General features: G+C 42.6%; 1 protein-coding gene across 1 annotated transcript; it reads right to left on the bottom strand.

The window, feature by feature from the left end:
• Positions 1 to 278: 278 nt before the first annotated feature.
• VIM (vimentin) lies at positions 279 to 26,006 on the bottom strand. Its single transcript, XM_073629719.1, has 9 exons — positions 25,361 to 26,006; positions 19,295 to 19,355; positions 8,894 to 8,989; positions 7,032 to 7,193; positions 5,750 to 5,875; positions 3,467 to 3,687; positions 1,324 to 1,367; positions 1,044 to 1,126; positions 279 to 769 (listed from the first exon to the last, which is right to left on the bottom strand). The coding sequence occupies exons 1-9, from the start codon at positions 25,924 to 25,926 to the stop codon at positions 725 to 727; spliced, it is 1,404 nt and encodes a 467-aa protein (XP_073485820.1). The 5' UTR covers positions 25,927 to 26,006; the 3' UTR covers positions 279 to 724.
• Positions 26,007 to 26,214: the final 208 nt, after the last annotated feature.

Raw genomic sequence — 26,214 nt, 5'->3', positions numbered from 1 at the left:
CACCAGAGCCTGTGCGCTCTTCTCTCTTGTTTGTGTCTTTCCCGGTGACAACCTGGGAAAGAAAGAAACAGGGAAAGCAGCCAGCAAAAATCTCTCTAATCAGACTGCAGACAAAAAAGTAAATCCTAGGCACATGCATACGAGGTGCTAGACCTGTTATTATTGGTATCAACTATTGCTGTGAAAAGCTATCTCATTTATCAATCTGACGCTCTCACATATCAAAGGCCCCAGGTAAGGCATTAGACTTATCGTAATAAAAACAAACAGCAAAACTGTTTATTTCTAAAGATTTATTAAAGCACTTAAAGGTTGCTTGGAAGTAAAAAGCTTTCTTGGGACTTTTTTAAAAACAGTATTGCGGCACAACATATTGCTCTTATATTGTCTGTAAACTAGACCACTGTCATTCAGTATGGACTCTACTCCCTGGAAATCCAGTGGCTAATTACTCTATTTAGCAGGCCAAGCAGACCTGCGGCTCTCAAGGTGTGGTGAAACAGGAGTCCCAGAATGCACTTCCAGCCAGAGGCATGCTGGGACATTAAGTTCCCCCACAGCTGGAGAGTATGCAATCCGCCAACCTCATTTCTATAGGAGGTCTATCTCCCGTTCCTGAATTATCAGCATAAGGCACTTGAAAAGCTGGTTTTCTTCAAGGTTGAAACACAAGGGACAAGAAAATGTTGCTGGTCAAGGTTTTCTAGGGTTCAAAAGGGTGTCTTCAGTCCTCATAATCATCGTGGTGCTGGGAGCTCTCGTTAATGACCTGTCAAAATAAATTTGTATCATTAATTGGTGCTTTGTGAGAGATCTGGTGGTGTTTCTAAAGTTACCGCTACTCAAGGGTGAGGCTTGCCACCTTATTTTACTGGCCTCCTCCCCAAAGTTTATATATGTTATAAACCTTTAAATATACTTGTAGTTTAGATTGAGGGTAGGAAAAGCTACTGTTCTTGTTTTTGATCAATTATGAAGGATCTGGGATGTCTTAGATGGGCGAGTTGTATTTTGTCGTCAAATACTAGATTAGCAGCACCTACCTGTCCATCTCTGGTCTCCACAGTCTTGATCAGAAGTGTTCTTTTAGAATGGCTCTCTACTGGGTGAGAGTCAAGGTTGGTTTCTGAAAAATAAAAAAATAATAATTTTAGAAACATACTAGATACTAATAGAAACCAACACAACCACCTACCGCTGCCTGAACACTGATGTTGGTTTGTGAGCTTGTGCCCTTGAGGAAGCCCTCCCCATGAAGCACCCTGACCCTCTCCTTTATACCCTGATTTACAGACGTGTGAATAAATAAAAATTAATATTTACCTCTCAAGCTCATGGTGGAGAAGGTAGAGACTGGAATGGTAATTCTGAAAACAAAAAGAGAAATGTAATGTATGTTAATCCAATAAACCATGGCCATTATCCCAGTAATAAAGATAAATATGCTTCTGAAACTGTGTGTGCAATCAGGCAGGCCCTTGCACTACATATTTGAAGGTAAATCTAAAGGAAATTGAATAAACAAAATTGTATAATGCATGGCCAGCCTAAGCTGTGCAAAATCTGGTGTAGCTCTGCATAGAAACCAATCGGTTTTAAGTATTTTTGGCAAAGCTTAATTGAACAAGCTGAAGTTAGATGCTGATTGGCTACCATGCACACCTGCGCCAGATTTTGCACTCTCCAGTTTTAGCAAATGAACTCCACTGTTTCAAGCTTGACACTTTTTCCTTTATTTTGCCACTTTAGTGTGCCAAGCAGGACTGCCCCTACAGCCTGCAGTGACAAGCTCCTCCCCACTACAGCAAAACCCCTCCTCCAAGCAACATGCTTTCAAAAACAGCATAGCTACTTCCCCTATATAATTGTATCATATACAACAAAGCTATTCCCACAAGCAAAATTCTCTTATTCAGCAATCTCCCCCTTGCATCATGTTCTTGAGAGCAGTATAGCGCCTTTCCCTGAGCAGCAGTGTCTTGAAAGCAATAAAACACCTCCCTTGAGCAATGTTCTATTGCAAATAGAATAGCCCTTCTGCTTGAAGCTTTCTGTTACAGACAGAAAGGCTACTCCCACCCACTATGCAACATTCTCTCTTACAAAGCCAAGCCCCCCACTAATATTCTCTTAACAGCATAGTTCCTATTCCTGCAGCATTTTCTTACCCATATCAAACCTCCTCTAATGTGCAATTTTTTCTTAAGCATAGCAAAACTCCTTCTGAAAGCAACAATCCAAACAGTATAACTCCTCTTTGCACCTGCAACATTCTCCCTCCATTCCTCAGCCTTGGTCCTCCACTCTTTTGCACATAGCATAGCCCCTCCCCTGCTTAGAAAACACAACATAGCTTCTCCCCTGCTTAGAAAACACAGCATAGCTCCTCCTCCATGCAGCTTTTTCTCATAGGCAGTATAGGTCTTTTTCCTTACAGTATCTTCCCGCACATTACTCCTCCACTAAGCAGCACTTAAAGTGGAAATAAACCCTCCTTTAATCATATGGTATGAAAAAGGGATTTTTAAGGTGCTAAAGACAAATTACAACTATATAATGAAATAAAATTTATTTTATTGCATACATTTCATAAAGTTAAAATCAGATACTGTTTAAAAACAGAGGCGACAGTTTCATATGGTCATCATATATGTACAGAGGTTTCTGCTCGACATGTTTCACCAGGAATGTGGCTTCTTCAGGAAACTCATGAAGCCCTGTACACAGCAGCACTATAAATAAATTAAAAACATTTTTTGCACTATTGACTCAACTTTATACATGAATAAGGAACTGTACAGGCTTCTGAATACAGAGAAATTGTAGACAAACTAATGATTAAAAAAGTCATCTGATAGAAAATCTCACCCTGAATGTGGATACGGTATGGTGGAAGATGGAAGCACCTATATGATTTCTCTGTATTGCACAGCTCATTATTCATGTATAAAGTTGAGTCAATAATGTAAAAAATTTTTGTAGTGATACTGTGTACAGGTCTACATGAGTATCCTGAAGAAGCCATATTCCTGGTGAAACATGTAGAGCGGAAACCTCTGTACAGATATGACGACCGTATAAAACTGTCACCTCTGATTTTATACAGTATCTGATTTTAAACTTTTTTAAATTTGTACAATAAAAAATTAATTTGATGTTGTTATATGTTTGTTTGTTTTTTTACTTCCTTAAAAACCCCTTTTTTCCTACCATATGATTGTTTGACTAGCTTGGGATGTGCTGCATTCATTCTCGCACCTCTAGACAATTCTTTTTCAATTTAAACCCTCCTTTAATTAGAGCCAAGGAAGCTGCCATCTTAGCCTCTGGTTGATCTGCAGTTGCCTTGTTGCTGCACATATGATCAGTTAAAGTTGAGAAAGACTGATTTAATATTGTCATTTTATGTCACTGCAATAGAAATACCAAATTGCATGTTTGATAACTCCCATGCTGCTTCTCTTACCTGCTCTCTTCTCCCTCCAGCAGTTTCCTGTAAGTGGCAATCTCGATATCAAGAGCCATCTTTACGTTGAGCAGATCCTGGTACTCGCGGAGGTGGCGGGCCATCTCCTCCTTCATGTTCTGGAGCTCTTCCTGAAGGCGGTTATTAGTGTCCTGGTAGTTAGCAGATTCAAGGGCGAAGTTCTCTTCCATCTCACGCATCTGGCGCTCGTAAGACTCGTTCTGTAGGACAAAACAATTTACTTGTAGATAGGAAAAATGTTCAGGCTATAAGAGCAATATAACCAGCAACGAAAGTCAAATGATATTATTAATACATGATTATAGCAAACTGCTCTCAGTCATGCACATGGTAGGAAGCCTTTGCATGGTATTTAGTTATACAAAAAGCAAAATATAGCAGCACTTACTGTACAATTATCGTAAAAGCTTTTGACTTCATTGCATGACCCTTTTTTGCGTGACCAAATGGAGTGGTGGGGAGCCAAGGTAAGTTAAAAATAAGCAGTTGCGGAGGCTGTTATTAAAGTGCAAGGACAAAGCACAGGTTCGCTGTAAGGTTAGCTTGGTAAATAAGTGGAGAGCAACCTGCAGATCCACTAGCTGGATCAAAATATATATTTTATATTTGTCTAATAAAATGTAAAAATTATATTTCTTAACATACAATAATACCAAGAATATATACAAAACACTATGGTATCTATTTATAAAAAAAAAGAAGAAAATTGTGGTACAAATGTCACGGCATCTGCACAGCCATCACGAATAATCCTATAAAAAACAAACACAAGAGGGCACCTCCATCTGGGTGTAGGGATTTATTAAAAAAGAATAAAAGACAATAAAAATGCACTCACTAGATAAAAGTGGATCAAGGCTTGTCATAAACCCATATAGACCTCCGTAGGATCACCGTGGTCTACTTTTATCTAGTGAGTGCATTTTTATAGTCTTTTATCCTTTTTAATAAATCGTTAGATAGAGGCGCCCTTTTTTTTTTGCGTGTTTTTTTTATTTATTTGTTTTTTATATGTGCATTGGGATCTCAAGACCTAATTTGAGAGGAGCTGCATACATTTTACCTGGTGTTCCCTATCACTCTCCTGGCCCTCTTATGTGCCCCATTTAATGACGGTTGGGTCCCAGTCAGCTCTATGTTTTTTTTCTTTGGGATCACAAATAATCACTCTAATACATCTAATATGTTTATTTCCTATAACTGTCATACTCATCTAGAGGCTATAATGTGGCACTTTCCTGAAATGCCTCAATAAGGAAAATACTGCACTGTGGACACTAGATGGAGCTGACGATCATAAAAAAATAAACCTATTAGAAGCATTAGGCCAGGTTCACGTATGTGCGCATTGGAATGCGGTTTTCACTACATCCAATTTTCATGACATGTGAGTGTGACCGGCTCACAATGAAGCTGGTTCACACATGTCCAGGGTGGCCGCGTTGTGGGTTCCAAAAGAGTCCTGTGCATTTTTGGGTCCAGTTCAGGTGTGAATTCAGGCAAAAATTTGGACCTGAATCGTACCTGAACCGGTGAACTGAAATGCGCCTGACCCCAGGCTGGAAACCACAGATATGTGAACCCGGTCTAAGGGGGATTATTTGTGATTGCTGTAACATTAATTTTATGTATAAATAGACCCCTATTTATTATACAGTATTTCATGCATAGTATTTTCAAAGTGTTTTTTATGTAAGAAGTCAGCCTTATGTATATCATCAATGCATGGAAATGTTTTAAACCCCTTGTTTGTACGTTTAGTTTGTATCTTTTTATGTACGGGAGGGGGCATTCATATGTGCTCATTAAATACTCGGATTCCTGCTTTGGATTGCTACCTAATAGCTGTGCTTTGCATCTCTCTCACGATGCAAGTCTATGAGCCAGATGACATTTTGAAACTCCCTGTGTGGCTGGTATGTTATCTCAATTATTGTTAAAGAGGGAGGGAGGTATTGCTAAAGAGGAAAAGATTCCACTAAGCCAGTGAGAGCTCCTTCTAGTGGCTAAACTACAGTTTTCTATATTTAAAGTTAACCAGGTACAGAGACTTCTTTCCCAGCATTTCTCGGGGGTATAGTAGCCCAAATTATTGGGCTGCTGTACTTATGACGTGCATACACAAACGTGCACGCATGAGTGAGAATATACACTAATACATCTTTAAAATTAAATTTTGTGAAAAAAAAGGCTTATGCACACATAGTCCCTGCACCATACACACTTTAAAGTATATCCAAGGAAATATCTTGTTTTACTTACAGATCCCTTCATTGCGTCCACCTCACAGGTGAGAGCCTGTATCTGCCGGCGGTATTCATTGGCCTCTTGCTTAGCCTGGCGCAAGGCATCATTGTTGCGGTTAGCAGCTTCAGACAGATCAGCAAACTGGAAAACATAAAAGTGATGACTTAACATTTTTAGTGACAGTCTACAAACAGATACATCAATTTGTGGTAGACACCAAAGACGTATCCAGCTATCAGATCAGGACATAAAAAGAAGTGACTACGTCAGCAGCAAACCCTTTTAACTGCTTCCTACCTCCTGCAGCCCCTGGGTCTTCAGGCAGCGAGAGGGTGTGGGACAGACTTCCCAATCATGTGACCACTGATTCGCTGTCACAGTCGTCACATGATCGGGTGCCAACCCCACCGGCAAGAAGGGTGGACCTTAATGCCCCCATACTGCACATATGCAGCATGTGTACAGTTCACCCATTGCATGCTCCCAGCACTGCAACCTCAGCCACCATGTTACAAATGTGCAGCGTGCAAGCATTAAAGCTACCCTCCTTGACACCCTACATATGGTTTTTGGCAAGAGGATAAAGCAACCCTTTCCTTTTCTAATTTTGATAGAAACTGCTTCCAAATTTGAACTATACAGCTTGTACACAATTCTCAAGTGTATAATCAGTCAGCAAAAGTTCTGCTCCAGTCTAACTCCACTAAGTCAGTTATTCCCTAATTGAACGCCGCCACCTTGCCCCATAAAGGAGGTGAAGCCAGACTGTCAATGACACTCACACATCAGTAACACCCTTTCTGTAACAATCACAAGTCACTGGTTTCTGTTCGTCAGTGGCTAGGGTGGGTGGGGGAGTGGTTAGAGATGGAGGTGAGGGCTCAGCTACTGGCTATTGACAAAAAGTCAAAATTTGCATATCATTAACAGCAAAGTTTAGTCTGTTAAAGGTGTACATTTTGGGAAAAGAAGGAGTGCATTTAAAACATGTGCTTTAGCAGATGCTGAGTGCATCACTATCTTTACATGTATGCTGAGTGGAAAGGGTCACATCAATCTTGTTTGTTTCCCTTGGCTAAGCCTGGGGTAAAGTTAGCTACACCCCTCACTGAGTTACCCAAAGCCTAGAAACCCACAAGACCTCAGCCATTTTTAGTTTTGGCCCCTTCATCAAATGTCCTGAACAACCCTGCTAAATTTAGCATTTTTGGTCAGTATACTAAAGATCTCAGTCACATCTCAGATAATAATAAAGTCAAAATATGTTCTGCTGCTCTCTTCAGTCTCATTGCTGTACCTTAGACTTGTAATATTCTTCGGCATCTTGCAGGTTCTTAGAAGCAACGTTCTCGTACTGTTGACGGACATCACGCAGAGCTGCGGTAAGGTCAGGCTTGGCCACATCCATGTCTATCTGTACGTGTTGTTCTTGGATTTGAGCTTGAAGTTCACGGATTTCCTGGAAACGAGAGAATGAACCACTTGGTAATGCTTGATTGAAATAGAACATGCAGTAAAAAAAACAAAAAAAAAACCACTACTGTTACTACTGGTAGACTGCGGCAATCCACCATATATTAAGGTGGTTGTAAACCGTTACATATACCCACTGAAACGACAAGCCTCAGGTGATACACAGAGATGAAAAAAGATGCTATTAAAATGGTAGGCCAAGCTGTGTCCAGATCTGTGGACAGACTAATCACTGGCGGGGCTTAGTGGTTTTGCCACCCTAAGACCCCTTTCACACTGGGGCGGTTTGCAGGCGTTATTGCGCTAAAAATACCGCCTGCAAACCGCCCCAAAACAGCCTCCGCTGTTTGTTCAATGTGAAACCCCGAGGGCTTTCACACTGAAGCGGTGCGCTAGCAGGAGAAGAAAAAATCTCCTGCAAGCCGCATCTTTGGAGCGGTGAAGGAGTGGTGTATTCACCGCTCCTAAACCGCTCCTGCCCATTGAAATCAATGGGACAGCGCGGCTATACCGCGGCAATACTGCGGCTATAGCCGCGCTATACGAGTGGTTTTAACCCTTTTTCGGCCGCCAGCGGGGGGGTTAAAACCGCACCGCTAGCGGCCGAATACCGCGGTAAAACAGCGCTAAAAATAGCGCTGTTTTACCGCCGACGCCCCCTACTGCCCCAGTATGAAAGCAGCCTTAGCCCAGATCTCCACAGCCTGCTGAAAAAACCCTGATAAAGCCTAAAGCCATACACTGATAGATTTTTTTAACTAACGTTCATATGAAAAGTCTCAGCAGTACATTCAATAATGTCAACAGAGACTTGACAGAGGTCATTCGAAAGTACTTAAAAATTGTGTTTGCTTTTAACATTTGATTTTGGTATGAATCCAGCCAAAACCACATACACTGCTGAAAATTCATTCTTTTGAGAAAAAAATTCCATCCTGCTCCTTCGATTGAACGTTGCATAAACAAAAAAATTTAAAACACAAGTGTACTAGTGTATAGTCAGCTTTATTTGGGCTGAACCAAGATCTTATCCAGCCTTACTCAACCTATGGTGGAATCCTTAAAATAACTTTCTGGCTTTGGGGGAACCACTGTAATTATTATTTTTACAGTTCACAGAACATTAGTGTGATGGTTAGTGTGAAGAATGCTCCTTACATTTGTGGTCATTGGGAAGAATCTCTTCCTTAGAGATAGCTACAAAGATCATTGATGTCAGCGCTTACTCATCTGGGAGTCAAAAATTGCTTATTGGCCAAGGAACCCCTAGCAACCTCTGGAGGAACCCTGGCTGATAAACCCTGGTCTAATCTATTATTTCCCAAAGAGCTACTGACATAACTAACTTGCTAAAATCACTAATCCCTAATGATAGAATACGGTGCACCCTTTTGAATATTGCCTTAGTCCCACAAATTGGGTGTAGGAAAGGTGAGAAGAATCACTACTGGGCATACAGTATATCAGCCTAAGGCAAGATTATTGTAGACTTCTACTACCCAAATTGCATTTTTTCAGTGTCTACTACATTAATACATATTTATTTGAGGGAATATAAGAGCTTAAATAATAATGATGAAAAAATGTTGTTCTTGGTTGAGATATACTATAGGCTCTTTTACCATATTAGGATTCCCCCCCCCCAACAAAAAATTACAGAGCAACATAAATGGAACACAAACTTACTTCATCATGTAACTTCTTCAGGAAGATGATCTCCTCCTGGAGGGATTCCAGTTTGCGTTCCAAGTCGATACGTGCCAGAGATGCATTATCAACATCCTGTAAGCAAAGTGGAACTCTTATCAGTTTATTGTAGTAACATACATGGTTACACATCTATACAGTTTTCAAACACCACATCAACCATTGTGTTTCAGGTACTATTATTTAAAATGAATATTGCTCAGAAAAGGACTCATTTATCTACAGCGAGTGAATAAGTTGTGAGATTCCCACTTTTATTTTTGAGCGTAAGACACTGGGCCTAATTTACTAAAGTAGAGTAGACCATACACTTAGCACAGTGAATCTTTCTTAGCTTTATTAAGGAGAACCTGTCTGTTGCTAACAATTTCCTAATGGCACTCCCCCTTGGGCCTTCTGTCTCTGATCTCCCATCTGTTCCAGTGTTACAACTTCTGCCAGCTTCTTCAGCATTCAACACTGGGAGTGTCAGATGCCTGTGTTTCCCAAGCACTGTGTTGTTTTCTTCCGACCTCTACGTCGCTGAGGCCCCTTTCACACTTGTGCGACTTGGGACTGCAAAGTCGCATGACAAGTCGTACCCCATGATTTCCAATGAGTACCGTTCAGATTTGTGAGTCTTAAACTTGCAGCGACTTCAGAGTAGTCCCTGCAATACTTTGGTCTGACTTTGATGCGACTTGAGGTCCAGAAACCTCAAGATTACAAAGGCATTGCTACAAGTCGCATCAAAATCGCTGCAAAAATCGTGCGACTTTCAAGTCATACAAGTGTGAAAGGAGTCTAAAGAACTCAGCAGGCATGAAGGGGTCAGAGTCATAGCACATGATGGGGAACACAAGTATCCAAGACTCCTGGAAATATCAAATCCTGAGGCATCTTATGGAGGTTGAAACGCCTGAATGGAGGGAAGGTAGGAGACATGAACTACCAGAGAGGTGAGTATATTTCCTCTTCTATTACTGGGGAGTGCCATTAGGATTTTTTTAAGGATTGACATGGTTTCTTTAACAAGGTGAAGCGCACTTTGCACCATGAGCAAGGGAGATTAAAAACAAAGATTTTTCTTGAAAATGATTGGATTAATAAAGTGAACACAGCTTCATATTGGCTCAGGGAACATTCACTTTGCTAAGCAGTCTTTATTTTATTTAGTGAATCAAACCCAAAATGTCTGTAGCACCAAAAGTTTCTGTTGCAGACACTTTGACAACCAAGGCCTATGTCAGCGAGGAGTCTCATTTATCTAGGACATGGTATAAGCTAGTAGTAGTAAGTCATATTCAAGCAGACTTGTTCTGTAATACTGAAGATGTTCCATGGCTTCTCTAAGCCAATGAAGAAGAGAGACTTTTCCATCAAGACCAACACCACAACTATCAGTCACTTTTCCAATACCAAGGTGTTAGGTGTAATCCTGGACTCTGACCTCTCCTTTGGGTTCCACATCCAACCACTGTCCAAATGTTGCCATAACATCTCCAAAAAACTCCCCTTCTTAACCAATGAAGTGAGCAAGCTACTAATTCCCTTACTTGGTCCTTGTTCTCACCTCAATTATTGCACCTCCCTCCTTGTCGGCCTACCTCTACACAGGCTATCCCCCCCTTCATGCTATCACAAATACTGGTGCTTAGCTCATCCACCAGACCAATCAATTAGTGTCTACTGCCCCTCCATGCCAATCCTTTCATTGTCTTCCACTCCCTCAAAGAGAAAAATTCAAAATACTAACAACAACAAACAAGGCCATCCACAACTCTTCCCCAATTTAAAGCACCAACCTCGTCTAAAAATATCACTGACACCATCCTACCTTCTCCTCCCAAGACTTCTGCTCTCCAGCCCCCTCATTACCTCCTTCCATTCTTGTGTACAGAACTTCTCCAAAGTCTCTCCCATACTCTGGAGCTCTGTACTCTAGTCTGTTCGGCTATCTCCTGTTCTGTCTGCTTTTAGGTAATCCCTGCAAATTCATGCCTTCAGAGATCCATGATGTCTAATTAACAACTGGAATTGTATTTCTCAAATAACCTTTCTTCCACACATTTATTACTTCCCCCTTTCCTTTTAGTTCAGGGGTCTCCAAACTTTCTAAACAAAGGGCCAGTTTACTGTCCTTTAGAGTTTAGAGGGGGCCAGACTGTGACCAGTGTGAGTAGAAAACGTCTCAGTGACAGTGGAAGTAAACAGTGGAAGGAAACAATGCCCCATCATTGGTTTTACTGGGAGTAATAGTACACCATTGTTGGTATCAGTGGAAGGATAGTGCCCTATTGTTGGTATCAGTGGGAGGAAAAGCACCACATCATTGGTGTCTGTGGAAGGAATAGTGCCCCAGCATTGGTGTCTGTGGAAGGAATAATGTCCCATCATTGGTATCTGTGGAAGGAATAGTGCCCCACCACTGATGTTGGTGGGAGGAATTGTGTCCCATCATTAGTGTCAGTTGTGAATGGAATAGTGCCCCAAGGGGTGGATAGAGGCAAGGAAAAGGACCATATCAAACCCCAGGGCTGCGGTTTGGAGACTGATGTTTTAGATTGTAAGCTCTCAGAAACATGGTCATACTAACCCTCTTGTATTGAATTAAACTGTATTGTACCTGTATTGTTTTCCTTTATTTTGTAAAGTGGGGTGCAAATTGAGGGCACTACATAAATTTTGTATAATAACAATGCAACTATCTACTACTAGTGAGGCCCGCTATATAATCAATGGTAGTGACTCCTTTCTTGGACCGCACTGCAAGTTTCTGTATTGAGTTTGTGCTTTAGCAATTTAAAACATTTAGTAACCATAAAAGACCAAGCAAAACAAAAAACAGCTGATCACTGTGCATGTGACTGGGACCTCCATGAATGCCTCATATATTCACTTTACGTATGAAAGGACATGGCACAAAGAGTGCTGTGTTCAGGAAGAACAGTGGGTGCAAAACATGTCAGCAGCTAATCCACCATTGTGTCCCTGGCTGCTCTTCTCACAATAGAACTCAGTGTCAGAAATAAGACATGTAGGTCTGTTTAATAAGTATAAAATAATAACCATTTTCAAAGTGTATCGTGTCTAGTCTAGGTTTGCAGAAAATGATAATGAGGAAGTGATAAAATTATCGAAAGTAAAGCAGAACTTTCTCTTTTTCAGTCCCTATGAAATTGTAAGCTCTATGGGCAGGGCCCTTCTAGCTATCTTGTCTTGAATTGTTCTGTACTATAAGGCCCGGTTCATACTAGTGCGATGCAAGACATCGCATGTGATTCACATTGCATTGCGATTTCAGCCATACAAACTATATGGCTGAAATTGCATCGCATTCGAACCAAAATGGTGCAGGACCCTTTTTTTGGTCCGCACTGCAATCGGATCGCATGGGTGTTCACACCTATGCAATCCGATTCCTGAACCATTTTACAGTTCACAGTGTGATCTGCAAACCGATCTAGGGGTGTTGTTAACTTTTCATTGACACCTACAGTGGTTCGCAGATCTCAGTGTGAACCACTGTGAGATTGATAATAATGCCCCATTGGTGTCAGTGGGCAGAATAGTGTCCCATCCTTGGTGTCATTGGGTGGAACAGTGTCCCAGCCTTGGTGTCAGTGGGCGGAAAAGTATCCCATCCTTGGTGTCATGGGGTGGAATAGTGTCCCATCCTTGGTGTCTGTGGGCGGTATAGTGTCCCATCCTTGGTCTTAGTGGGCGGTATAGTGTCCCATCCTTGGTCTCAGTGGGCGGTATAGTGTCCCATCCTTGGTCTCAGTGGGCGGTATAGTGTCCCATACTTGGTGTCAGTGGGCGGTATAGTGTCCCATACTTGGTGTCAGTGGGCAGTATAGTGTCCCATCCTTGGTGTCAGTGGGCAGTATAGTGTCCCATCCTTGGTGTCAGTGGGCAGTATAGTGTCCCATCCTTGGTGTCAGTGGGCAGTATAGTGTCCCATGCTTGGTGTCAGTGGGCGGAATAGTGTCCCATCCTTGGTGTCAGTGGACAGTATAGTGTCCCATTCCTGATGTCAATGGGTGGAATAGTGTCCCATCCTTGGTGTCAGTTGGCAGAATAGTGTTCCATCCCTGGTGTCAGTGGGGGAAATAGTGCCCAAGGGCCGCATAAAGGCAAGGAAAGGGTCCCAGTTTGGGAACCACTGTTCTAGAATATTAACATTTTGCTGACCACATAATGCTGTAGCTGACAACGCTGATCACTGTATACAATAGCTCAGCGGGAGTGATTCCCTCACCCACATTTAATCAGTCAATTTTTCTTTCGTGCAACCATGAATCATGTATTGCCTGCCTTAGTCAGCAATAGGTGTTATGAGGGGGTAGGGGACCGTTTTAAGAGTTGGAATGCCACTTTAAGACCCAGTTAAAGGGCTACCAGTAGGAGGCAGGAAAGGGTTAATCTTCAGGTTGTTCTTTATTACACAGTGTTTACTATTCAAGAAGAAATACAAAGTAATTACTGAAATAAAAGCAATATGTTGTTTTAAAAGGGAAAAGTCTATTTGGTGAGGAGACCAGCAGATTTTTAGCCCAGGGATTGCCACTGATTGCAAATAAATACACACCATTGCTACTGGGAATTCCTGCAGAAATTTGACCTGGCGAGATGGCGGAGGGGGAACAGCTGCACAGGGCGAGTCCAGTTGCCACATCATCTCTTTCCAGATTGCACAACTTAATATTTTCTTTATCCGCAAACGGCAGATTCTGAAGGTTATGTAATGCAGAGCAGCCTCCTCCCTTACGCTCACAAAGTCGATGATCAGTAGTAACAGACCGAGTGTTGGGCACAGTGTAAAAAGTAGCTGTGTGCTGTAACTGTAATGGCAGCAAATCAGAAATTACATTCTTATGGGGTGCCAACTGATTTCTGGAGGGCTACTACTGCTGTACATACTGTGCTATTCAACCAGGACTTCAATCAAGCAGAACTCCAGCCAAAAACAAGTAAAAAAAATGAACAGCCCATTAAAAGATAAAGTAACAAGCTCAGTTTTCACTGTTATATTCAGCTTAAAGTCAGAGATTTCCCTCGCAGTACTTGTCTTCTGCCACTAGATCCCAACCATGACACTACCTGCCTGGAGTTTGCATGTTCTCCCTGTGCCTGCGTGGGTTTCCTCCGGGTACTCCGGTTTCCTCCTACACTCCAAAAGACATGCTGGTAGGTTAATTTGATCCTGTCTAAATTGTCCCTAGTATGTATGAATGTGAGTTAGGGACCTTAGATTGTAAGCTCCTTGAGGGTAGGGACTGATGTGAATGTACAATGTATATGTAAAGCGCTGCGTAAATTGACGGCGCTATATAAGTACCTAAAATAAATAAAAATAAATAGATGTCCTCAGTCTGGCAGCCAACATCATTCAACTGACTTCCCAGATACTCCTGCACTCACTTTCAGCCTGTGACTGGACAGTGAAAGGAGACAGTGTTGATCTCATCTCTCTGTCACTCCGCTCTTTCCTCCTATCAGCATGCTTCATGTCAGCACATGAACTGATTGGCTTCTTGTGGTGCTTCCTTTATTTCACCTTCCAGCCCTGCTATACAGGGCTTGCAAGAGGCTGATACCAGGTCAAATTCAGGCATTTATGCTGCTTGTATTTAAAATATATTTATGATCAGTGGTGGCCGGTGGTATTTTTTTTTGGGGGGGGCGGCAAACAGTGCACAGCCAGCCAACCTCCCCGGTCGGGTCACCCGCACCTCCCCTCCCCCCCGGTTGGTCGGTCACCCGGCTGCAATACTTACCCTGCATCTCCTCTCCTCGCGTCTCCTCCCGGCAGCCAGCATAGCTTCTCCTCGGGCTTCCCTCCGGGCGGCCAGCTAGCTACCCCTGCTTCTCCTCCTTCTTGTCCCGCTTCCTGATTGGTTGGGAGGAGATATAGTGACAATAGCAAATATTCATTTGCTAGTGTCACACAACTGGGTGGGCTGGGCATAGTGCTCTGCACCCCAAGCCCACCCTATTTTGAAGCCTATTAGAGCCTCCAGCTCTAATCACGCATTTCAAATCCCCCCCCACCACCACCACCTCCCTCCCAATTGGAATCCATGCATCCGGCACCCTGCTTATAAATTAGGTGCCGAACGCATGGATGGGGGGGAGGGGCTTACCTTTGCTCCTTGGCAGCTCGCCGTCCCTTTACAGCAAGCGCTATGACCTACTCGGGGAAGTGGTGACATTAATTCCCCAGTCATGTTACTGTGATCAGTGCTTGCATCTGGCTGCAAGGACCTGGCACTGTCACAAGGTGCAGATCACTTGATCCTCCATACCCAGAAGAGACAGGAAGTGGTGAGGGAATGCAGCCAAAGTGAGTATATAAGGGGGCTGGGGGATGTCCTTTTTAGAGTCACCATTACTTAAAAAAAAAGTATTACAGCTAAAACATTTTCCTTGTTCTGGATGGCACAGGGAAGGATTAACACCCCTGCCAGGTTTTTATTACTTGTCCCTTTTAGGGACTTTTTTCCTGGTTACCTGTCATGACTAATATTGGAGAGGGAAGTGGGATATCCAACAGGGATACGGACATAAAAAAGGCAAAGTGGTACACTATCCCCTCTCTACTTTATCCAAAACCTAAAAAGTTGGAGTTTGTAAATACAGGTCAGGTATACATTTACCTGCTTTTCTTGCAACTGGACAGCAGATATGCAAACCCTGCCCCTAGCACCTTCCCAAACTATGCACATGTGAAAAAATCCTTTGCACAACTTATATAGAGCATAATGCAAAGAGCTGTGCTTTTGTTCTGGTTCATGTCCACATATCAGCGCTTCTGATCTCCTCCAGCCTCCTTGAAGCCACTTCTTGTCTACATGCAGGAGCTTCGTATCCCTGCTCTGGCCTTTCTTCCTGATACTGACAGTGGTCCATGCCTTCACATTGTGTGTCAGCATAGCCACTTGCAACCCCCACCAGAAGCATCTGTGACAGGGTGACCACGCAGGACAGCAAGCCAGTGACTGTTGTCAGTCCATAACAAGAAGTACCTAAGTATGGAACATTGCCAGCTACTATTTGAATGAAAGCTGCAGATTTAAAAGTGTTGGAGATTACTTTTGAAAATACATTACCAAATTAAAGAGTATGTGCTACACCTCCAAAACTTTTTTGTAGTTTTGGATACAGTATGTGTATGTGTACCAAGAAGCAAGAGGGAGCAAGTGGAAATCTCCCAAAGTAAAAGCAATTCCCCTCTTAGATAGTTGACCCAGTTCTGGGTCCACCTTTAAAATTTTGGATTTCCCCTCACTTTCTGTTTCGGTGACAATGGTCACCAGTACAGTTAGAGGGGTGAATCTCCCCAGTGGGCACACATAAAACAATAAAAAAACTGTACAGATGGTCTAATCCATGGGTGCTCAACCTGTGGCCCTCTAGCTGGTATGGAACTACACATCCCATCATGCCTCTGCCTTTGGGAGTCATGCTTGTAACTGTCAGCGGCACTTGTAGTTCTGCAACAGCTGAAGGGCCACAGGTCTAACCCTTCCATAAATTATTAAAAACAGAAAAAAAAGGGTTACTCTTCAAAGCTTATGCGAATTGGATTTAAGCACACTTAAAAGTAAAAATAAAAATGATCCTTACATATGTTTTAAAAAGTAAAACGTATTTATAATTTAAACTATATCTATAATTAAAAAGTAATAAAAACACAGGATCGGAACCCTCCAGTCATTTTTTAAATAATTAAATTACATCGTCCTCTTTACATCTTTGTACACAATACAATACTGCTAGTGACAAACTGAATTGCACTACAAAGAGATCTATTCTTCCCAGCTATTGCACTTGGTATAATTCCCGAATTTGCATTCCACGGTGGAAGCGTGAGAACGCAGCAGTGCTTGTCAGGAGAGGAAACAGATGAGGCATCACTCCCGTCTCTCCCTCTCTCAGGATCTCACTACTTTTGTAAGGCTCTGTGCTGGGAACCTCTTTTGTTTGGTGGAACGGCCATGGGGTTGGGTAGGAGTCCTGTAAACCAATGAAGGACACACAAGTGACCCTCTATTGTGCTTCATTCTAACAAAGCCATAAACTGAACATATGAGGGTCATGCACTCTTAGAAATTAGATTTCTGAATTTGTCTTTTAGGTTTAACTGTTTTGCAAACTTGGAAAAACAACTTGTGACTGTTACATGTGCTCTGAGCAATATCGAAAAGGAGAATGTTTTCAGCTTTCAAATAATTACATCATGGCAATTAAAGGGAAAAAACCTGGAGAAGAGGGTGGAATAGAGCACAAAAAGTCCTCCAGTTCTTCAAATAAATATATTACATAATGAATTCCACATATATCTGTAATCAGATTCCAATGCAGATGCACGACGCATTTAGGCCTCATTCACACCAGTAGCATTGGGCATCTTTGCCCATTTCAGTCCCAGGCCAAGGCCAAGGCAATTTGCCTTATGGCTACAGTTCACATCAAAGCACTGCATTGGTGTGTACTAAAATATAATATATATATATATATATATATATATATATATATATATATATATATATATATATATATATATATATATATATATATATATATATATATTACAATGCACTGCAGTGTGGGCTCACACTGCATACCAGAGCACAAGCATTATGCACAAAATAGCATGCGCCATGTGGCGTGAACATGCTCTTACAGCAAAAACAGATCAGTTGATTATCATATATAAGGTGTGGCCCCCTTTTCTGCACTGTGTGGTGTAAACATGCCCTTAAAGCAAAAATAGATCAGTGGATTAAGCTATAAAAGGTGCAACCCCCTTTTCAAGATTTGTTTGGGCTAACTTTTTATTGACAGATGTGGGCGTGGCCTCGGCTATTTGTGATAGAGATGTGACAGATGTGGGCTGTGATATGCTACTAGTACTTTTGTCTCGTATCATTATGTGAAATAAAATCTGTCTTTGTTGCCTATTGTATACATGAGGCCCTTCATTACTACACTAGAACTCCAGCCAAAATGCATTTTTTAGTTTTGGATAGAGTGTGTAAAGGTAAGAAATTTAGTCAGATATTTTAACCTCTTGCCACCCACGTAACGCACATGTGTGGAGGCAAAGTGGGTGTGCTTCAAGACCCACACACCGCACATTCTGTGCCATGAGCTCACTCGCTGCACGCTCCCAGCACAGTGACCAAGCTGTCAAAGACAACTCTCTGTCCGTACTAATGATCAGGAGCCGGCAGGACGGTTACCCATCTTGTGACCACTGTAACAGCCAATCACGATGTACACATAATCGACTTATCCTTAACACCTCCCCCCAGGCATACAGACCCTGGTAAAGGGTCATCTGGGCGGGGCAGGAAGGGGTTAATGCTGTATGTGTTTCCTTCTTTATAGATTTTCTCTCACTTCTTGGATGGTCACTAGGGCAGGAAATGGGAGGAAATTTCTCCAGGGGGGACAAAGACGGAAAAACCTGACACTGTCGTGGGTGCCATTCATTTAGGATGCCCCCTAATATGTAACTAATTATAGGGCAGCTCTAAATGCCAAACTTTACACTGATTTTTCGTATGTTCATTCTTGTTCCAGATCAGCTTCTCAAAAAGCTGAAACTAGCATCTTTCTCTCATTGCAGGCTCCTTTTAACACCTTTGAGAAGGGCAACCAAACTGATAAGAGGCATGGAGGAGCTCAGCTATGGGGAAAGATTAGAGGAACTGAATTTATTCTCCCTTGAGAAGAGGAGAATAAGGGGGGATATGATCAACATGTTCAAATATATAAGGGGTCCATATAGTGATCTTGGTGTTGAGTTATTCTCTTTACGGTCAACCCAGAGGACACGGGGGCACTCTTTACGTCTAGAGGAAAAGAGATTTCATCTCCAAATACGGAAAGGTTTCTTCACAGTAAGAGCTGTGAAAATGTGGAATAGACTCCCGACAGAGGTGGTTCTGGCCAGCTCAGTAGATTGCTTTAAGAAAGGCCTGGATACTTTGCTAAATGTACATAATATAACTGGGTACTAACATTTATAGGTAAAGTTGATCCAGGGAAAATCCGATTGCCTCTTGGGGGGATCAGGAAGGAGTTTTTTCCCCTGCTGTAGCAAATTGGAGCATGCTCTGCTGGGGTTTTTTGCCTTCCTCTGGATCAACTGAGGGTATACAATTGGGTATATTGGATTGTACGATATTTTTTATTTTATTTATTGTTTTTAAGGTTGAACTGGATGGACTTGTGTCTTTTTTCAACCTAACTATGTAACTATATGTAATTTCATTCTGTCGCCTACAAGCAGTTTCTGAGTAGAAGATAAGAGCCGGATCACATGGACAGGAAAAGACGGGTGTTGAGCAGTATTTCCGGATAGTACATTGCATTTGCTAAACCACAAACCTGTCTGAATGACTGCAGGTTGTTTTCAGCCTCTTCCTTCTGAATCATTTCATCTTGCAGCCTGAAATCAGCAAAAAACACATCTGTTAGTTCTCCCCGTAGCCCTGAGCTGAGCACATAAAAACAGAGGGATTAGCAAGACATAATGAGCCCATCTGAGGAAGAGAGCTCTGCACTGTTACTGTTAACCATAACTACCATCCGTAGTCCAGATTTCATTGTCACATACTGTGCTGGAGGAATGAAAGGGTGAACTTGATTGCTATGGAGAGGAACAGCCTTTACGGTAGGGGTATGAAAATATAAGGCAGTTTAGAGCTCCCCCTAGAGGAGAGAGTCTGCACTGTGCAATGACGACAAGCGTGGTCTAAATCAGCAGTCGCCAACCAGTGGTCTGTGGACCACTGATGATCCACGAGAAAAGTTTGGTGGTCCCCAGAGGTTCTGCCACAAATCTCCCAATGTTGTTTCTCAATCTGATCTCAATCAGTCAATACTGTCAGCACGCATTGATGCCCAATGCCTCCTCTGTAGTTCCGGCTCCTGTGAACTCAGAGGGAGGCACCAGGAATAATGCAGTAAGCAGGAGGGGACTTCAAATGGAAGCGCTGATCGCACAGACTGTGGGAGGGAGCATGGAGCTCGAGCACATGGCTGGAGAAGGAGGTGAGATCTAATGATGAGTCTGCGTAAGGCAGCAGTGTGATGCAGAGTGCTGGAGGGGGGGGGAGCAGAGAGCCGGAGCATTGTGTGTATAAGGCAGCAGTGTGATGCAGAGTGCGGGGGTCAGAGAGCCGGAGCATTGTGTGTATAAGGCAGCAGTGTGTTCCAGGGAGAGGGGAGCAGAGAGCCAGACCATTGTGTGTATAAGGCAGCAGTGTGATGCAGAGTGCTGGAGGGGGGGGGGGGAGCAGAGAGCCGGAGCATTGTGTGTATAAGGCAGCAGTGTGATGCAGAGTGCTGGGAGGGGGGGGGGAGCAGAGAGCCGGAGCATTGTGTGTATAAGGCAGCAGTGTGATGCAGAGTGCGGGGGGTCAGAGAGCCGGAGCATTGTGTGTATAAGGCAGCAGTGTGTTCCAGGGGGAGGGGAGCAGAGAGCCAGACCATTGTGTGTATAAGGCACGTAAAATTCATGTTAGTGATTCGCAGGATTCAAAATTGTGAGTTTAGTGGACCGTGAGGTCTGAATTATCATTTTTTTTTTTTAAGTCTGATATGATCTACAGACACATGATTAAAGACCACCTTTTAATCCAGCACGTTATACATCAATAAGTAAATAAATTAATTTTTTTCTTGTAATACAGCATGGACACTCGGGCCTGTATACACATAAACTAAGATCACCAGCCTGGCTTTATTATCTGGCAGTTGTTTCCTCATCCAAAAATTGACTGATTTACAAATCCTTTAAGCATACAAAACAGTCCCATATATTTGTTTTATCTGCTTGTTTCGTAGTTTTCCTGGATTTCAAATTGATCAGCTGTATCTCTGTAGTTGGTGGAAATTTATACTGAATCTTAAAGTGAATTTGTGGCCAGACTGTGGATTTTCAAATATCTACATATTCTTATTGTGGTATTAATGTGGAAGTCCATGCAAAATCTAAAATCCCTGCATCTATAGACACCAGGGATCTAACACTAACCTCTCAATCCCTGTAAAGGAAAAAACGAGTATACATACTTTTTTGGAAGCCGATCTGACCCACTCCGACCCGATCCCGCGCTGAGCTGTCAGCCGTGGCTTCTCTGTGTAGGAGGCTGCAAAGGAGACGGAGGACAACGGAAGCCCCATAATAACTCTATGGGTGATGTCACTTCCCATTCATTTCACAGCCATTGTTGTCCGTGTCCTCTGCAGAGCTTCCGCCGCTGGAGATCGCGTCGGAGCGGGTCAGATCGGCTTCCGAAAAGGTATGTATACTCATCTTTACTTTGCAGGGATAGAGAGCTTAGTGTTGGATCCCTGGTGTCTAAAGATGCAGGGATTTTAGATTTTGCATGGACTTCCACTTGAAACCCAACAGCAAACATTTATTATATTGCAGCTTACCAATTCTTAGATGTGATAGCTGCATTTGTTTTCTTTTTTAGGCTTTCTTTCTTTCTTATATTTTCACCTGGTGATTCAGCCAGCAATTGTGTTGTTTTTCAACAGACCAAGCTGTCCTGCAGTTGAAGCAGTTGGAGGATTGAGACAAACCATTTACAAGGGGGGGCTTAGGGGGCTTACAATGGTCAGCTTTTATTCATTTGGTTAAAACCTTTTTCCAAAAGGAAAAACTGTTGCTGTAACTGCTTAAAAAGTGTTAAATGGAGTTCTTCAATTTGTTAGTATATCTAAATCTGCTAATGCATCTAACACTCCCCTCCCCACAGGCTGTCAGTGCTGCTATCCAAAGATATATCTCTGTTGCTCCTTCATTCAGATCCACACCTAATTAATAATAAGTTGCTTTATATTACACTTTGGTTTTAGGTTTTTTTAGGTTTTTAGGTTTCAGGTCACCAGGTGAAAACAGAAGAAAAGAAGCCTAAAAAATGAAAACTAATGCAGCCACCACATCTAATGATTGGTAATCTGCAATACATTACATTTATAGTTTTTGGTTTAAAGCCACTGGGGGAGATTTACTAAGACTGGTGCACACAGAATCAACTAGGTTTTAGCCCCCATTTACACCAGTGCGACTTTGAAATTGCGCTACTTCAGTGCAATTTCAAAGCCGCACATTAGTGCAATTTGCACTGCCAATTTCATTGCGGCGTGCGACTTCATACAACAGAAGTCTATGCAAGTCCCAATTAAATCAGCAAAAAGTAGTGCAGGTACCTTTTTCAAAGTCGCTGTGACATGAGTTGCGGCAGTTTAAATGGTTCCCCAATGTGGTGCAACTAGCTATCCGATTTGTAACTGTAAAATTGCACCGGTGTGGACGGGGGGCTAAGGCTATGTTTCCAGTATTGAGTCCCCAAAGTCGCGCGATTTACACTGCGACTTTGCTATGCAATGTCATGCGACCAGTGAAAGCCATGTGAGAACAAGTCGCACCGAAGTAGGAACAAAGTAGTGCAAGAACCTTTTTTGGAGTCGCTGCGACTTGAGTCACACCAATTAGAACGGGGACCATTGAAATACATGGGTTTTGACTTGTCATGCGACTTGACATGTGTCAAGTCGCACAACTACTCGCAGTAGTGGAAACAGAGCCTTATTGTCAAAGCTTAATTGAACAAGCTGAAGTTAGAAGCTGATTGGTTACTATGCACAGCTGCACCAGATTCTGTGTGCTCCAGTTTTAGTAAATCTCCCTAATAGTGACAATACCAGAAAGTCAGAATTAATGCAGTAAACTGAATAACATATGACTTATGTCTTCTACATTGCACCATTAATAAAGTATGTAATGTTAATAAATAAATTTGTCAAAATATTATTATTATTACTATTATACAGGATTTATATAGCGCCAACAGTTTACGTAGCGCTTTAAATATAAATATTTTAAAATAAATGTTTGTAAATATGTATAATACATTTACAATAGACCACATGTTAAAAGGAAAAAAGTGATGCATCCCTCTAAAAGACAAAAAACGAGTGCCGGGTGTAATGAATTTGGTAGCACTCACTACCTCACCCCTGGCCTTTGTCCAGTCCTGACATAACATTAGTATAGATCACATCCTCAAGAGTTTTCCGACTCCTAGCGCATGTGCGAAAGCCACATCGCCGTTTGAATGGACTGCCACACCCATCCAGACACAGAGAGAGATACCAGACAGTCCGGTAGCCAAAATCTTGCCGCTGGTACAACCAGCACCTCTGGCTGCCCTCTCCGTCTCTCTCCCAATCCCAGTCCTAATATTATCTTGCATGGCTGGACTTTTTCATCTTTTTTTGCTGGACCAGCAATCTAAACACTGGTGGATAAGCTGTCCCTATGTTCCCAGCCAAAAAAAATTAACCCTAATGATCTCCAGTAGACTGACCTACATATTTTAATAGCTTTTGGCAAGGAATTTTCTCTTCTTTTTTGAACCATAAAGGCGTGAAATAAAAGATTTATTTTGTGGATTCACTTCTCTACAGAAGATACACAAGTTTCAACATCACTGTAGAATCCAAAACTTTTGCATAACAGGAAACAACGTATCATTTTTTTTTTCTAAATATGCAGCTGGAGAATTATAAATTAACCAAGCTGCAAACTAGTAGAACTGGCATGGAGGACCTTGGGAGTGTTGCTGTAGATAACTCTAGGCTGAAAAACACATTTAATAAACACCAGAGTATTTGGCACCAGTACAGAACTTTTTGGGATGGTAAATAACCATCGAGGGTTAGAAATTGTTTGTAAACTTAATTAAAAACTCAAAATATATCCAATGGTACCATATCCTTCAGTAGTAAGATGTGACTCTATGTGCAGATGGCTTCATTACAGAACAAAGAATGTTTCTTTGTTCTCGGAATGTACAGAATCGAACCTCTTGTTGGCTGCTATTGGTTACAACACTCCTTTCCTCTTAGGGTCATCACACACATTAGGAACTAACCATAAAATCAACTTTAGATTTACTAAAACTATGTAACCTAATCTAATCCATCTGTATCCAATCAGGCAGGTCTTTGTACTACATCGTCATTGGTAGATCTAAAAGGTTTGTACAATCAGATTGTAACATGTGTGATAAGCCTTAAAGTGACTATACACTATACAATCTGAAGTACAATTTAATTTAGATCTACCATCCACTACGTACTGCAAGAGCCTGCCTTATTTCATATACATTCAATTGATTGTTTAAGTCTGTCCTCCTATAACATGGTTTCTTTAAAGTGAAAGAATACTGTACAATGAGATTGTATTGTGCATGGCAAGCTCTAGAGGTCCTTGAAGCTTGGATGCTCTGACCAAATTTAGCAGCACAAGGTAATTTGGCTATAACGTTAGGATTATTTTTTTTAGTTTGGCACAGGATCTGAAAACTAGAAGTGTGCACAGGTGTGTACTTCTAGTTCTCTATTACATTAATAAACTGGCTAAAGTGTCAATCCAACCAAATAGGGTAATTTCAGTTTTGGGTACACAGTTGCCTAGGCACGACTGTTGTCAATGTGGGACTTCACAAAGGTGATCCTGACTCTGGATCCATCCTCTGAGGAAACAGTAGAGGATGCCCCCTCCTCTAAGGAACTCCTGATCTGGATTTTGGATCCCCCTCTGAGGAACCATTAGATGATCCCCAACTAAGGGAATCCCCAATCTGGTCTATGGATCTTCTCTTTGAGGAACAAGTGATGATTCCTCTGAGGACCCCCCCAAATTGGACTTTGGATCCCCTCCTCTGAGAAACTAAGAGATGATTCCCCTGTTTGAAGAAGCTTTGATCTTGACCCTGGATCTCCCCTCTAAGGAACCAGTAAATGATTCCCCCTCTGAGGAATCCCTGATCTGGATTCTGGATTCCTTCTCTAAGCAAACAATTAGATGATTCCCCCATCTGAGGACCCCTAGATCTGGTCCCCTTTGAAGAACCGTTAGAGGGGAACCCTTGATCTGGATGACCCCTCCTCTTCGGAACCAGTATATGATTTTACCATCTGAGGACCCCCCCATTGGAACCAGTTAATTAATCCCCCCTCTAAGGAACCAGTATATGATTCTCCCCTCTGGGGAAACCCACCCATCAGGGCTCTGGATCCAACAGTAAAATAATATGCAGCGCTTAAGATGAAAAATGTATATACCAAAAACAACACATGCACTAATCCAAAAAGAACATAGTGTCCATGAAAAGTTCAATTCAGTACTCCAACAGAAAATGTCCACAAGAAAAATGTGTTCTGGATACCTACTAAGGGACCCTGATTTAGACTCTGGGCCCCACCTCTGAGGAACCCCCAATCTAGGACCCCCAGTCCTGTGATGAACCAGTAGATGATTTCCCCTTCTGAGCAACCAGTAGATGATTCAGCCCATCAGCCTCCACCCATAAATGAAACACTGCATTAGGGTGGATTACCCCCCTTTCATTTCAGAACCCCGAAACTTACCTTTCTCTGAGTCTCTGGAGATCATCGGCCATGTTGTCCCTGTCCACTTCCACTCTGGCTTTCTCGTTGGTGAGGAGGTCCACCTGCCTGCGAAGGTCCCTCATCTCCTCTTCGTACAGATCGCCCACCCTGGATGTTCCTTTGCCCTTCAGCTGCTCCAGCTCAGCCAGCAAGATCTTGTTCTGCTGCTCCAGGAATCGGACTTTGTCTATGAAGTTGGCGAACCTGTCGTTGAGCTCCTGCATCTCAGCCTTCTCGTTGGTCCTGTTGGCTTTAAACTCCAGGTTGATGGCATCTGCCAGGGTGAAGTCCACGGTGTCGTGGAGCCGGGCTGGGGGGAGGCTGCTCCTCAGCCTGACCGAGGAGGACTTGTAGATGGACGGGGAGGAGGAGGAGAAGACTGCCCTGCTGCTGGACAGACCACCGCCGCCACCACCGCCGGAGCGGAGGGCACTGCCCAGGGAGTACCTGTTGCTGGAGGTGACATAGCGGCTGCCGGAGGAGCTGGAGCTGGACCTGGGGTTCCCCCCGAAGATCCTCTTGTAGGATGAAGACTTGATGGACATCTTGATGAGCGAAGTTATAGAAGATCCCAGCAGGCAGAGCTAAAGCAGGAGAGAGAAGTGGCATCTAGGGTGGCTTATATACCCGGCGAGATAACGGGACTGAGCGATGCTCCAGGCGACCAATCCTGGCACTGACAACAGAGGACCAGCGCTAATTCACAGCCAATAGGAACGCGCAGGGGTGACCGCACCCCTCCCCATCTAAATTGCTTTTTTGGCAGCAAAAAAAAAAAAAAAAGAAAGAAAGAAAAGTTTCTGTAGCTTCACTTTTCTAGTTAGTTTTGCACT

This window comes from Aquarana catesbeiana, linkage group LG05 (genome assembly GCF_042186555.1).
Source record: "Aquarana catesbeiana isolate 2022-GZ linkage group LG05, ASM4218655v1, whole genome shotgun sequence".
Lineage (NCBI taxonomy): Eukaryota > Metazoa > Chordata > Amphibia > Anura > Ranidae > Aquarana > Aquarana catesbeiana.
Note: the sequence above shows the minus strand (reverse complement) of the source record. Positions and strands in the feature narration are given on the sequence as shown.

What these genes read in the sequence shown, in the direction of transcription:
- VIM (XM_073629719.1), bottom strand. Translation starts at nt 25,926, where the DNA reads ATGTCCATCAAGTCTTCATCCTACAAGAGGATCTTCGGGGGGAACCCC. An exon ending in TGGACGCAATGAAGGGATCT is followed by an intron (nt 3,688 to 5,749) that starts GTAAGTAAAACA and finishes TTTGTCCTACAG; the next exon opens with AACGAGTCTTACGAGCGCCA. An exon ending in TGGAGACCAGAGATGGACAG is followed by an intron (nt 770 to 1,043) that starts GTAGGTGCTGCT and finishes TTATTTTGACAG; the next exon opens with GTCATTAACGAGAGCTCCCA.